The sequence below is a fragment of the Psammomys obesus genome, unplaced genomic scaffold (genome assembly GCF_907164565.1).
Source record: "Psammomys obesus unplaced genomic scaffold, mPsaObe1.curated_primary_1811, whole genome shotgun sequence".
In the NCBI taxonomy this organism is placed as follows: domain Eukaryota; kingdom Metazoa; phylum Chordata; class Mammalia; order Rodentia; family Muridae; genus Psammomys; species Psammomys obesus.
The window spans coordinates 38,873,039-38,885,100 of record NW_026596079.1 but is presented as its reverse complement, the minus strand read 5'-3'; the positions used below and the strand labels follow the sequence as shown (position 1 = coordinate 38,885,100).

Sequence of the window (12,062 nt, the reverse complement as noted above, 5' to 3'; positions counted from 1 at the left end):
ATATGGACTAAAAGAGTCATAAGGAAATTTGTTAATAAAGGTTTTGTTATGTGTGTTTTTGAGACAGAGTTTCTTTGTATAGCTCTGGCTGTCATGGAACTAGCTCTGTAGACCAGATTGGCCTGGAACTCACTGAGATCCACCTGCCTCTGCTTCCCAAGTGGGATGTAAGGTGTGTGCCACTGCGGGCAAAGTTGTTATTTTTTAAATGCCCTTTTAAAGTTATACTTTTAATGAAAGTATACAGAGACAGAGTTTCTCTGTATAGCCTTGGCTATCCTGGGCTTTGTAGAACAGGCTGGCCTCAACCTCAGAGAGACCTGCCTGCCTCAGCCTTCCTGAATGCTAGGATTGCAGGCATGTGCCACCAAGCCCAGCAGAATTCACATGTTTTTATACCAGAGAGTATTTCGATTGTACTAGCAGAGGCAGACGTGGGAAAACTTCCTGTTTCTTCTCTCCTAAAGGGAGTCACTCAGATCGATAATGACCTGAAGTCTCGAGCGTCTGCGTACAATAACCTGAAAGGGAATCTTCAGAATCTGGAGCGAAAGAATGCGTAAGCTCTCAAGTCTTGGTGTGTGGGAGTGCTCTAGCAGCGTGTGTGGGACCCTGTTGTGTGTGGTTTCTGTAATCAGAATGCTTGGTGGGGCTGGATAGATGGCTCAGCAGTTAAGAGTGCTGGCTGCTCTTCCAGAGGATCCGAGTGGTTCCCAGCACCCACGGGGCAACTCACAACTTCATTCCCAGGGTATCTGATACCCTTTTCTAACCTCTGCAGACTCCTGCTAACACACACATGCATACACATAAAAATGCTTTCTAATGGCTTTTTTTAAAGCTTCGTGGAGAAAGTTCATTTTACAGAATTTGAGCAATTCCAGAACAAATCAATGAAGATGATTTATTAAACTTTTTCATAAATTTACTTGTCACCTGAACTCTGGTTTATTTCCTTATCCATTTGACATTTTACTGAAATTTGTAAAATTAATTATTTTAAATCAATTCAGTTATTACATAGCAATCACCTTCCATGCTTAAAAGATTTTTATATAATCTGTTTATGCTGTACTGATTATTTTCTACTTTCTCTGTTTGCCAGGGTTAGGTTTTTTAAAGCATTGACTTGGAACCTTATTTGGTTGATCTTCTTGTAGTGTTACTGAAAATGTAGTTCTTCTGGGCTGTTTTGTTGTTGGGGGGAGGGTGTATTTGAGAAAATGGTAAAGGTGCCTGTATGTGTCCTTGTGGAGGACAGGAAATCATCGAGTATTCTCAGTTTGCAAGTCTCAGGGGTCATCTTGTCTCCATTAGTCTCTTGGGTTATATATACACATTGCTTGTTACATGGATGCTGGTGTTGGAACCCAGGTCCACATGGTTGTGTGTCCAGATCTCTTAACCACTGAGCTATTCAAAGTTGTATCATCATCCAGGGAAAAAGCTGATGGAGATGGTCTTTGGTACAAACAAGATAAGGCGTTTTCATTACTGGAAGACCAAATGAAGACTGATTTGACAGTTGATTTTTGTGTTAATTAGCCAAGATTGTCTGGAAAGAGAGAAACAACAGAGGTTGTGCTTAGATGACATAATCTCATAATTACAATGCAATAGACTCTATCTGATGAGTCGTGCTTTCCCAGCCAAGGTATGTAATTAAGAGAAGAGCTTAGTTACAATAATTAAATAACCACAACGTTCAATATTACAGACAAATTTTGACAGACCTTGACACTTCTTGGGTTTTAGGGGTGGGATACATCTGAGCCAACTGTTGTCTTCTTAAATACATTTTTTTTTTTTTTTAAGCCAGATGTGGTGGCACTCTGGGAGACAGAGGCAGGCATATTGCTGTGAGTTTGAGGCCAGCCTGGTCTACAAAGCAAGTCCAGGACAGCCAGGGCTACACAGAGAAACCCTGTGTCAAAACAACAACAGCAACAACAAAATACATTTTTAAAAATTAAAAAAAAAAAAAAAAACATTTCCCACGTATGAGTGTTTTGCCTGTATGTTCGAATGGAGGTCAAGTGCACGCCTGGTGCCTTTGGATGTCAAAAGAGGATGTCAGATCCCTTGTTGCTGAGCTGACGTGTGGATGGGAATTGAACCTGGGTCCTCTCTTCAGCCGCCAACTGTTAACTCCTTACGGAGCAAAAATGTTACCTAAGACTGATCCTTCCGAGGTGCATTATAGCATGTGATTAGCCTGCCCTTTCACATATCCACCAGTGATTCTCTTCTTGTCCTTCAGGGGAAGTTTGCTAACTCGGAGCTTGGCGGAAATCGTGAAGAAAGATGACTTTGTTCTTGATTCGGAGTATCTCGTCACGTTACTGGTGGTAGTTCCCAAGTACGTCTGTTAAAAAAGATTTCATAGTGGCACATACCTTTAATCCCAGCATTCTGGGAGGCAGAAGTAGGCAGATCTCTGCTAATTTGATGCCAGCCTGGTCTGAGTTCCAGGACAGCCAGATAGTAGGACCCTGTCTCAAAGTAACAATGGCAACAAAAGTCTGTGTGAGAGACACTCTTAGTGGCCTCAGGCCTTACACAGAAATCTTGCTGTTCACATCTCTGGGGGAATCCAAGCCGAGCTAGGAGGTGCTGCTTTTTCAGAGCATTACTGCATGAAGCCTGCCTTCTCTGTTGTGTATGTTTATCTGGCAAGGGGACTGGAGGAGGCGGGAGAGGAATACGAGAGGAACTCCGTGTCCCTGATAGCACCCGCCTGGAGCATCTCTCCTGATTGGGGTAGGCTTTTGGATTTTTCTGTGCCTGTGAAGAATGACTTGGCTCGGAAAAGGTTTTGTTTTCTCAGGGCTGTCCTTGAGCTCACAGTCTGGTCTGGCTGACCCGGAGCCTGTGCTGCTCTGCCTTCACTTTCCAAGCACTGGGGTGCAGGCTAAGCCTGGTGTGAGAAGAAAGCTGGGCTTCCTGCTTTCCTTGCACCGCTGTTCCCCGGAACCTTGGAGCACATTATTTATTCAAAATTTCTATTTATCTTTGCTTTTATGTCTTATAGGAAAATATCCTTTGCCCACATTTTTCTTACTTAGCTTTATTTAAAATGTATGTTTAGAAAATTTCAGATTTTTGTGTCTTAACACAAACATAAGACTACTGTAGGTCACTTTACACAATGAATTACCTGTGCCTATGAACCCTTACTGTAAATCAGACATCATCTCTTTACACCCCCAAAGCCAGCGGCCTTTTCAGAAAGCTGTTGCACAGTGTTCTGAGGAAGTATCATTTACTGTCATTGCCTCTTCGCTGCTTCCTGGAGTACACCCTGCTTCCTGGAAATAGAATTTTATTCGGCCCTTTAATGGCCACCAAATGGTAGTGATTTCTCAGGGCCTCGTCTGTTTTTTAAGTGAGGTATGCTGTTTTTTAGCCATGCAGTTTAAAAATAACATAGAATCTGAACTGTGCTTTGCTGCCTTATCAAACCAGCTATGCCTCTGTCATAACTGTCAGTGGTAAGGGAGGTGACTGGACTTCCTGCTTTAACTCAGTGTATTTGAGGCAGCTTCTCAGTAGGAGACTGGATATTTTGCTGCATATATATGATGTGTCTTATTAGACCCACATTTCCTATCTGTATTTCCTGGACATGGCAGAAGTAGGGCTTGTCTTCCCTTCCCAATGTCTGTTGTGCCTTTTCTGCAGGTTGAACCACAATGACTGGATTAAGCAGTATGAAACGCTGGCAGAAATGGTAGTTCCAAGGTCAAGCAAGTAAGTAGCAATCTTGCAACAGGGCTTTGTTTTCTGAAAGTCTCCTTACAGCTTGTGGGATTAGGAAATGTCTTCATGGTCTGTAGTTCCCTCGCAGTAAATCTGTAATTCTAGAACCCTCATTTTTACTTCATAAATGGTCAACTCTGGTTATCATTTCAGATCTTGAGGGGTCTTGGCATATTGGGTTTGTCTCCTCTTTTTTAATTTTATTTTATTAATTACGCTTTATTCACTTTGTATCCCCCCATAAGCCCCTCCCTCCTCCCTTCCCGATCCCAAGTCCACTGATAGGGGAGGTCCTCCTCTCCTTCCTTCTGATCTTAGTCTATCAGATCACATCAGGAGTGGCTGCATTGTCATCTTCTATGGCCTGGTAAGGCTGCTCCCCACTCAGGGGGAGGTGATCAAAGAACAGGCCAATCAGATTGTGTCAGAGACAGTCCCTCTTCCCATTACTATGTAACCCACTTAGACACTAAACTGCCATGGACTACATCTGTGCAGAGGTTCTAGGTTATCTCCATGCCTGGTCCTTGGTTGGAGTATGAGTCTCTGGGAAGACCCCTGTGTTCAAATTTTCTGGTTCTGTTGCTCTCCTTGTGGGGTTCCTGTCCTCTCCAGATCATTTTTGTGGTTGGAGAGGTTTGAGGACAGTGAGATGAAATTTGCCCAGAGCCACACACGATAATGGCAGAACTAGCACCAGAGCCAGCCATGGGACTTTTATGCTATACCTTGCTGCCTTCTGAAGCCTTTGTTCACTGTCACTGTATCCCCTCTAGGAACTAACTTCATTTACCTCAAAAAGGAGTCACATTAAAAAAAAAAAAAAAAAAAAAAAAAGAATCACATCAGGCAGCTAGCTTCTGGAGTGCTGTGTTGACCTTCAGATTTCATTGTCATTTGGAGCAGAAATTTCATGAGGCCAGATCTGTACATTCTTTAAAAAAAAACAACAGAATGCTTGCCTTTTAAGTAAGCATTTTTGCTTTATGAGTATAGTATATATTCTCTCTTTGTTACTTACAGCAGCACTGTGAGGCAGTTTAAGCAGCTAGTTTCCTCCTAGGATAGGAAGCCATGTTTAAGTGGTCTAAGGCACATGACCTTCAGTGTCCAGTGGCAAGGCAGGGCTGATGATGGTCTTGTAGCTTGTAACCCATATCGCCATTTGGTGGCCTGCTATTGCTGCACAAGATGCCCTTGTTAAAGAAGGTATGGAAGATAGTGAGGAACTGAATCTAGTGAGGTCAGGCCAGAAATACTTTCTTTTCCAGCTCATTGCATCATGCAGGGGTTAGCTTACCATAATGGAAAGTCATGAACCCTGTTGATGGTTCCTCTTCCAACTTTCTGTGTGGCTTGGGTACGTCTTTGAACTTCACTGCATCTCATTTTCTTTCCTCAAATGACAGTTTAAGACTTGATAGAACTGCTTCAACTCAGTTGTTCTGGCTTCAATCTGGCTTTTCTCTCGGCTTCTAAGTTACTCTGCTTCTGTCTCCTGGATTAAAGGCACGTTTGTATTCCAGCTGGATCACACAGACATAGAAGGTCTTTGGCTATGATCTCTTGCCAGAGCAGCCATGTTCTAAATTAACATTCCTCTCCAATCCCCCCTCCATTTGAGATAATAACCTTTATGAAAACCAACTCTTCACATGGCAAACTGAAGACAGTGGTTGTGTCTTGACATGCGTTCTCATTTGGGCTGTCGATCCTGGCCAGTAGTAACTTCTCTCTAGGGCATGTGAGCTCAGAGATCACACAGTATTCAGGCCGTGAGGATCAGGACACAGTGTCCCTCTGGTGGTAGACATGCAGAAGTCAGGCTTCAGGGTTGGGTTGGGGTGCTGTGTAAGTCAGGTAATAAGCCCTAATTTTGGAAGGGCTTTATACCATCTCAGAGAGTTGGAGCTTCTGTTAATCGATTTTATAATTTAAAAGAAGAATAGTAAAATGCAGGCAATACTTGTCCTAATGGCTTTCTGGGTCCCCAGCCCCACCTCACAGTGGAAAGTGCATTTGGCATCACTGACTAAGAAACAAGACTGTTTCAGTGTCCATGGAGAACATAGACCTAGCTCAGGTAGCACCAAGAGAAGCCTATAGTTCATATGAGCTATGCCTTCGGGGCACTGCTCTGTCACTCACTGTTCACGAAAGAGCTGTGTGGCTGGGTGAAGATTTTTGTTTGGCTTATAGCTGACATTTTCTGTGTGTGTGTGTGTGTGTGTGTGTGTGTGTGTGTGTGTGTGTGTGTGGTTTTGAGGGTCAAACTCAAAACCTGGCACATGCTAGGCAATTTCTGAGCTCCATCCCAGTTTGGTAACTAACATTTTAATTACCTTGAGGCAGTAACTGTTTCATGTTCTTTACTCAATTAAGCCAATTAAATATAGATAATAATGGGGCTAGAAGGATGGCTCAGCAGTTAAGAGCATTGGATGCTCTTACAGAGGATCGAGGTTTGCTCCCGAGCCCTTCATGGTGGCTCACCGTCATCTGTAACTCCAATTACTGGGGCTCTGACTCTCTTTTTTTACCTCCAGTGGCACCAGACACACACATGCTGTATACACATACATGCAGGCAAACACCAGGACTCAAAAAATAAATACTAAAAAATATGGATAGTATCATTTGATCATCTGTCCTTTCTTCCTTCCTTTTTATTTTATTGAGACAAATCTCATGTCGCCCGGCTGGCCCTGAACTCTTAACTTGCCTGCCTGTACTTCCTGAGAGCTGGAATTATAGGCCTATTCCACCAAGGTTGACATATTTTGTTGACGTTTTAAATGTCTTTTGCTTTGCCTTTGTTCAAGGTTTTACTAAATTTCATTGTTGTTTTTAATTTCTAAAAGCTTAAAGAGATTAACAGGAAACAACTCACGTGTCCTGTTTACAGCATCTGTAGTTGTTAGGCCAGGTTCATGGGACCATCAGAAACCACCAGGAGACGACTCGATGCAATTGCAAGAGAGCTTTATTACGAGAGCGATCGAACTCGGGACCCAAGTCTCACTGGCGCAGCAGTAGAGAAGTGGGACTTCGAGCTCTGAGTGAACAGGATTTTTAAAGGGAAAGTCTGTGAGCTGGGGGTTTCCATGGCAGCAAGCAGGGGGGCACAAGCCTTGGCGTTACAGAATTGGGTGAAGTTTAGCAGGGCGGGGTGACCTTTTCTGAGGCACATAATCACAATGGCTAAGGCATATAATCACAATGGCTTTTTTTCTAAACCATATCTGAAACATTGGGGAGAATTTTCCCACCCGATTCTCAACCGATTCCCATTGATTATTGCCAGGGAGTTTGTCTCTATTTTCTATGAAGCATTTATTCTGTTATATTTCCTGGAGGCTGTTGCTAGGAGAGTTAACTTTGTTTTCTGCCAGGTGTACATTCTGTGATATTTCCTGGTACCTGAATTCAGTTCCCAGTCAAGATCTTTATTTCAAAATGGAGTTATATTCAGGCTATCTTAAGCTCTTCATAGTGACCCAGTTGTGGCAACTGAACTGAGCTCTGTTGGAGGGCATCAGTGGGAGCTGGTGCGGTTTAGACAGAGGCTGGAGCATCTCTGCTCCACTTCCTTCTGTGGGCAGTGTTGCTCACACTTGGAGCCTCTGGCACATTGTAGGCAGGCCACACTTTGGGCCAGTTGACCCTTTAAAAACAAAAAAAGTTTGCTATATCAATGATGAGTCGTGGGAGTAATAAGTGAAAGATGGATTTTGAAATAGAAGAAACAACTTTTAAAATACCATCCTCAGAAAGTATCACAATGAGCTGGGCACAGTGGTGCATGCCTTTAATCACAGCACTTAGGGAGGTGGAGGCAGGCCAATCGCTGTAGCTCGAGGGCAGCCTGGTCTACGAAAGTGAGTCTAAGACAGCCAAGGCTACACAGAGAAACCCTGTCTTGAAAAACCAAAAACCAAAACAAAACAAAAATAACAAAAAAGAAAGTGCCATAATGAAACATACTACTGTGTGCTGATTTTTAAAATAAAAATGCCACCCTCAAACCTGAATTTGGGAATGTTTTTTGTTTGTTTGTTTGTTTGTTTGTTTTGAGACAGGGTCCCACTGTATAGTTTGGGATGGCCTTTACCGCTAAATCATCCTGCTGCTGCCTCCTGAATGACGGGGTTATAGGTGTGCCACCACTCCCAGCTTCCTTTTATGCAAAAGGGCTTTTAATTTGATGTGTGTACAGGCACACAAGGGGCATGTGTGTGCAGGCCAGAGGACAGCTTGGGTGGTGGAAGGTTAGCTTCCACCTTCCTCCATGTCAATTCCAGGCTGTCAGGCTTGGCAGGAGGTGCTTTGACCTGCTTCCTCATACTGCTTGTCTCACCTTCCTGTTCAGTACGCAGGGCCTCGCTCCTTGCAAGATACTCTATATTAAAGTTTTTAAACATCAGGTAATTTGAAGTCCAGCTGAATACTAGGATGAATATAGATGTATATAAAGCTAGGGTTAGGAAAGAGGTTTGTGCTGTTTCCAATCTTTTTATTGGTGCATGCTCAGGAGACTTGGTACTTTTCTCCTTGCATTTTCACCACTTTTCCTTTTCTTTCTTCAGTGTTTGTTTTTGTTTGAGATAAGGTCTCACTATGTCACTTCAGCTGGTCTGGAGCTCCCTATAAAAATTAGGCTCTCCTTAAACTCAAAGGCTTGCCTGCCTCTGCCTCCTGAGTGTGGGGATTAAAGATGTGCCACCATGCACCACTCCTCTTGCTTCTTAAAATGCCTAAGTGGAAGCCTGGGGTTTAGCCCAGTGGTGAAGCTCTTGCCTAACATGTGTGAGGCTCTGGGCTCAGTTACCTGCACCAGACATTTATAAAAGTCAGATTGGGCCAGCTCACTGGGTAATCTTGAACGGTCTTCATCTTTGGGAGTCACTAGAGTTTCAGGGGGTTTGTTTAGGGTGCTGGAAGTGCTGGGGCGGACATAACACACTGTGCTGCGCACTGTGCAGACTTCTCTTCTGGATTAGGGTTGCAAGGGTATGCTATGTAAAGCATGGGGAGGAACCGGATAGATTGGCAGGGGAGCAGAGAATGTGGCTGTCCCAAGCCTTGGAGAGGTGAGGAATCAGCAACAGCAGGAAGAGCCTGGAGGCCCTAGAAAGCTCTTCTTCCTACAGGGGTTACTGAAAATGTCCTGAGGCTACTAGCAGACATGAGCAATGAGCTGACTTCCAGTTCTTTCTAGGCCATATGACATCTGTATTGTAGAAGGGCTAACAGTTGCTTCATCTTTTTGTATCCAGTAGCTGTTATGCCCATTGGGTTAAACTAAGCCTCCCGGCAGCCATGCTTCTGGCTGTGTTCAAGTCTGGATTTACTCAGGAAGAGATCCTGCTTGGACTGTCAGAGTGGCTCTGCTGGTGAAGGTGCTTTTCACTAAGCCTGATGGCCTGAAAGTTTGATCCCAGGACCTACATGGTAGAAAGAGTTGTTCTTTGACCTCCAGGAAAACACCTTGTTCACATGTCTACACACGCACAATTTTAAAATGAGGAATGATTTTTTTCCTTTTTGTTTGAGACAGGGTCTCACTCAGTAGCAGGCCTGGAACTCAATGGAGACTCAATAGAGAGTGTTGGAATTAAAGGATGCCTTTTTTTTTTTTTTTTTTTTTTTTAACTGTTTGCTCTCCTATGGTTTTTGCTTTCTTTCTTTTCCATGGTTTCAGGCATCACTGAAGAAGATGGTTGGTTGCACTATATTTGAAATCTGATAGTTGCCTCACCTCTCTCAGAGGCTTATGGTTTGACACCTTTGCTTAGTTTCTTCAGTTTTTTTTTTTTTTTCTTGCCTCACACACAGGATCTAAAAAGGCTGTACCTCTGGAGTCTGTGGTCTCCAGAGGAAGCTGGCTTCATCCTTTGGCTATCTAATAACCTGCTTTTGGACTGCATTTTCATCTCCAGGCCAGCCCTTTGTTTGCACATGTTGATTTCTTCCGGTAGAGCTGCCTCTACTGCTGAGCCTGTACTGCAGTCCCAACTTCAGCCATTCTCTCTCCAGCTCTCAAACCATGGTCCAAATTAACCTCAGTGTGTTGGCTTCTGGGCCTGAATTGCTTGAGTGAGCTGCAGAGCCTGTGGTAGACTGCAGACATGCAGACTATGACAGGGGCAGTCTGTGGCAGTTGGAGTAAGAATGGCCCCAGCAGGCTCATGTATTTGAGTGTCACTGTTACAGAAGGATTAGGGGTTGTGGCCTCATTAGTAGGTGTGGCCTTGTTGGAGGAAATGTGTCCCTGGGGGTGACATGCCAGGGCTGGTCTTTCTTTGCTTACCTACTAATCCCTCTGGCCTTCCCACATAGTGTTCCTGGGACACAGCATGATTTGCCCAGTATCACCTCAGCTCTTTGTCCTTGAAGTATAAAGTAGCACAGTGTCTGCCGAGTGGTCCAGAGCGGAGCATGGTAGTCAGTCACCTGGGACCCCTTTCCTTCAATCTAATTTTCTGTTTTGTGTGTGTTCTGTTTTTGCTTGTTTGTTTTTGAACCATGTGCTATTTCTGGTTGTAAATAATAATAATAAAGGTGTCAGATGGAGTTTATATGGTTTATTCTGCTTTAACCCTCCACCTCTCACCTACTGCTGCCACCTCAGCTTAGAGCCCTGTTGTATCTGGTCTTGGCCCTGTTGGTTGGTATTGGTTGCTGTTGTTTGGTCTCCTTTAGCCTGCCCACATTCTGCTGCTGTTTTACCTTGACGTGCGGTATGTCAGTCTGTGACTCCTGCTTCAAGCCCTGCTTCTGTTCCTGATTTCAGTGGTGTCCTCTCATTACCCATTAACACCTCCACCCTCACCTCCACTGCTGCACTGCTGCCACACACACCTAGACCTCCTGTGATTTTTTTCATGTAGCCCAGTCTGCCTTGGACCTCATGATCCTCCCAAGGTGCTGAAATCATAGGTGTGTACCACCACCTGTGTTTTGGGTTACTTTTGAGAAAGGTTCTCTCTCTGTAGCCCAGGCTAGCTTAGAATTCACTGTATAGCTCAGGCTGGTCTTGAACTCCTGGTGATCTTCTTGTCTCAGTTTCCCAGGTGTTGGAACTATAGGTGTGATTCATCACATCCAGGTTTATTTGTTTTCAGCTAATTTTCTTAATTAAAAATAGATTATTTTATATTACGTGTGAGTGTTTTGCCTGAGCGTGTGTACCATGTGCATGCCTGGTGCCCAGGGAGGTCACAGCAGGCATCAGTTCCCCTGAAACTGTAGTTATGAATGTTTGTGCACACCTCTTGTATGCTGGGAACCTGCCTGGAATCCCCTGCCAGAGCAATCAGTGCTCTCAACTGCTGAGCCATCTCTCTAACTCCGTTAAAACCTTTTTGTGGATCACTGTCCATTTGAGTTTGAAAGGCACTGGGAACTCTTGTTGAATGAGGTGTGAACTAGGTGATCCTTTAATAGGGCAGAGTATAAAAGGAGGCCTATATGCAGATGAGTTCCTCTGCATCTCACTGATGACAGGGATGAGGCCCCAGGCTCTACCTGTTCTGTGCTTTGGAGGTGGCCTCTGGTGGCTGGCTAGCTGGCTGGTCAGGAGTCAGGGCAGAGTCAATTCTTAACGCTAGCCTGCAGGTGGGTTCTGTAGTTAGCGCATGAATTTATTTAGCTAATGGGTTCACTAGGCTTCTGGGAAAAATGAAACTTAAAATACTTTGTCCAGTTTTATTTCTTTAAAGGAAGTATTTAAATTCCTCAAGCACCCTGTCAGTTTCATTTGCTTCTTTTAGTTTTATAAATAAAAACTAGGGGGCTGGAGAGATGGCTCAGTGGTTCAGAGAGGGCATGAGTTCTGTTCCCAGCACTCACGTCGAAAGGCCCACAACTGCCAGTGACTCTAGTTTTGCAGCATCCAGTACCCTCTTCAGGCATGTGCAAGTGCTCCTGTGTGCAGCTCCCCACCCCCCAATTAGAGCAGTCTTAAAAAAAAAAAAAAAAAAAAAACTAAACAAGAAAAAACTCAAAAGCAAAGGACACAAAGCAGCTTCAGGAAGGTAGATGTTTGTTACCTCGGTGTGTAGGGTTTTGTGGTTGTGGACCTGTGTGAGCCAGCTGGGACACACGTGAAGATGGGGGAGATTGTGTGTGTGTATCACTTATCCTTCATAAGTGGTGAAACCACACATTACACATTAGAAGCTCCCCATTACATGAATGTAGAAGAGTCCCACTTCTCAGTAACCTTCCCCCACCTCCGGATCTTGGCTGTTGAAGATGCTTTGGTGAGCTTTGCAGACCTTGTACATGGGGTTCTCCTCATA

At 44.1% G+C, this 12,062-nt stretch overlaps 1 protein-coding gene across 3 annotated transcripts in view; it reads left to right on the top strand.

Annotated features, from left to right (window-relative positions):
* The window catches only part of Atp6v1c1 (ATPase H+ transporting V1 subunit C1), a 42,128-nt gene that overhangs the window by 23,048 nt on the left and 7,018 nt on the right, over nt 1-12,062 (top strand). For all 3 annotated transcript variants that reach the window (XM_055626365.1, XM_055626367.1, XM_055626364.1), the window contains 3 exons: nt 468-559; nt 2,261-2,359; nt 3,682-3,750. In XM_055626365.1, coding sequence (XP_055482340.1) covers nt 468-559; nt 2,261-2,359; nt 3,682-3,750 — 260 coding nt within the window. The remainder of the gene's footprint in view (nt 1-467; nt 560-2,260; nt 2,360-3,681; nt 3,751-12,062) is intronic.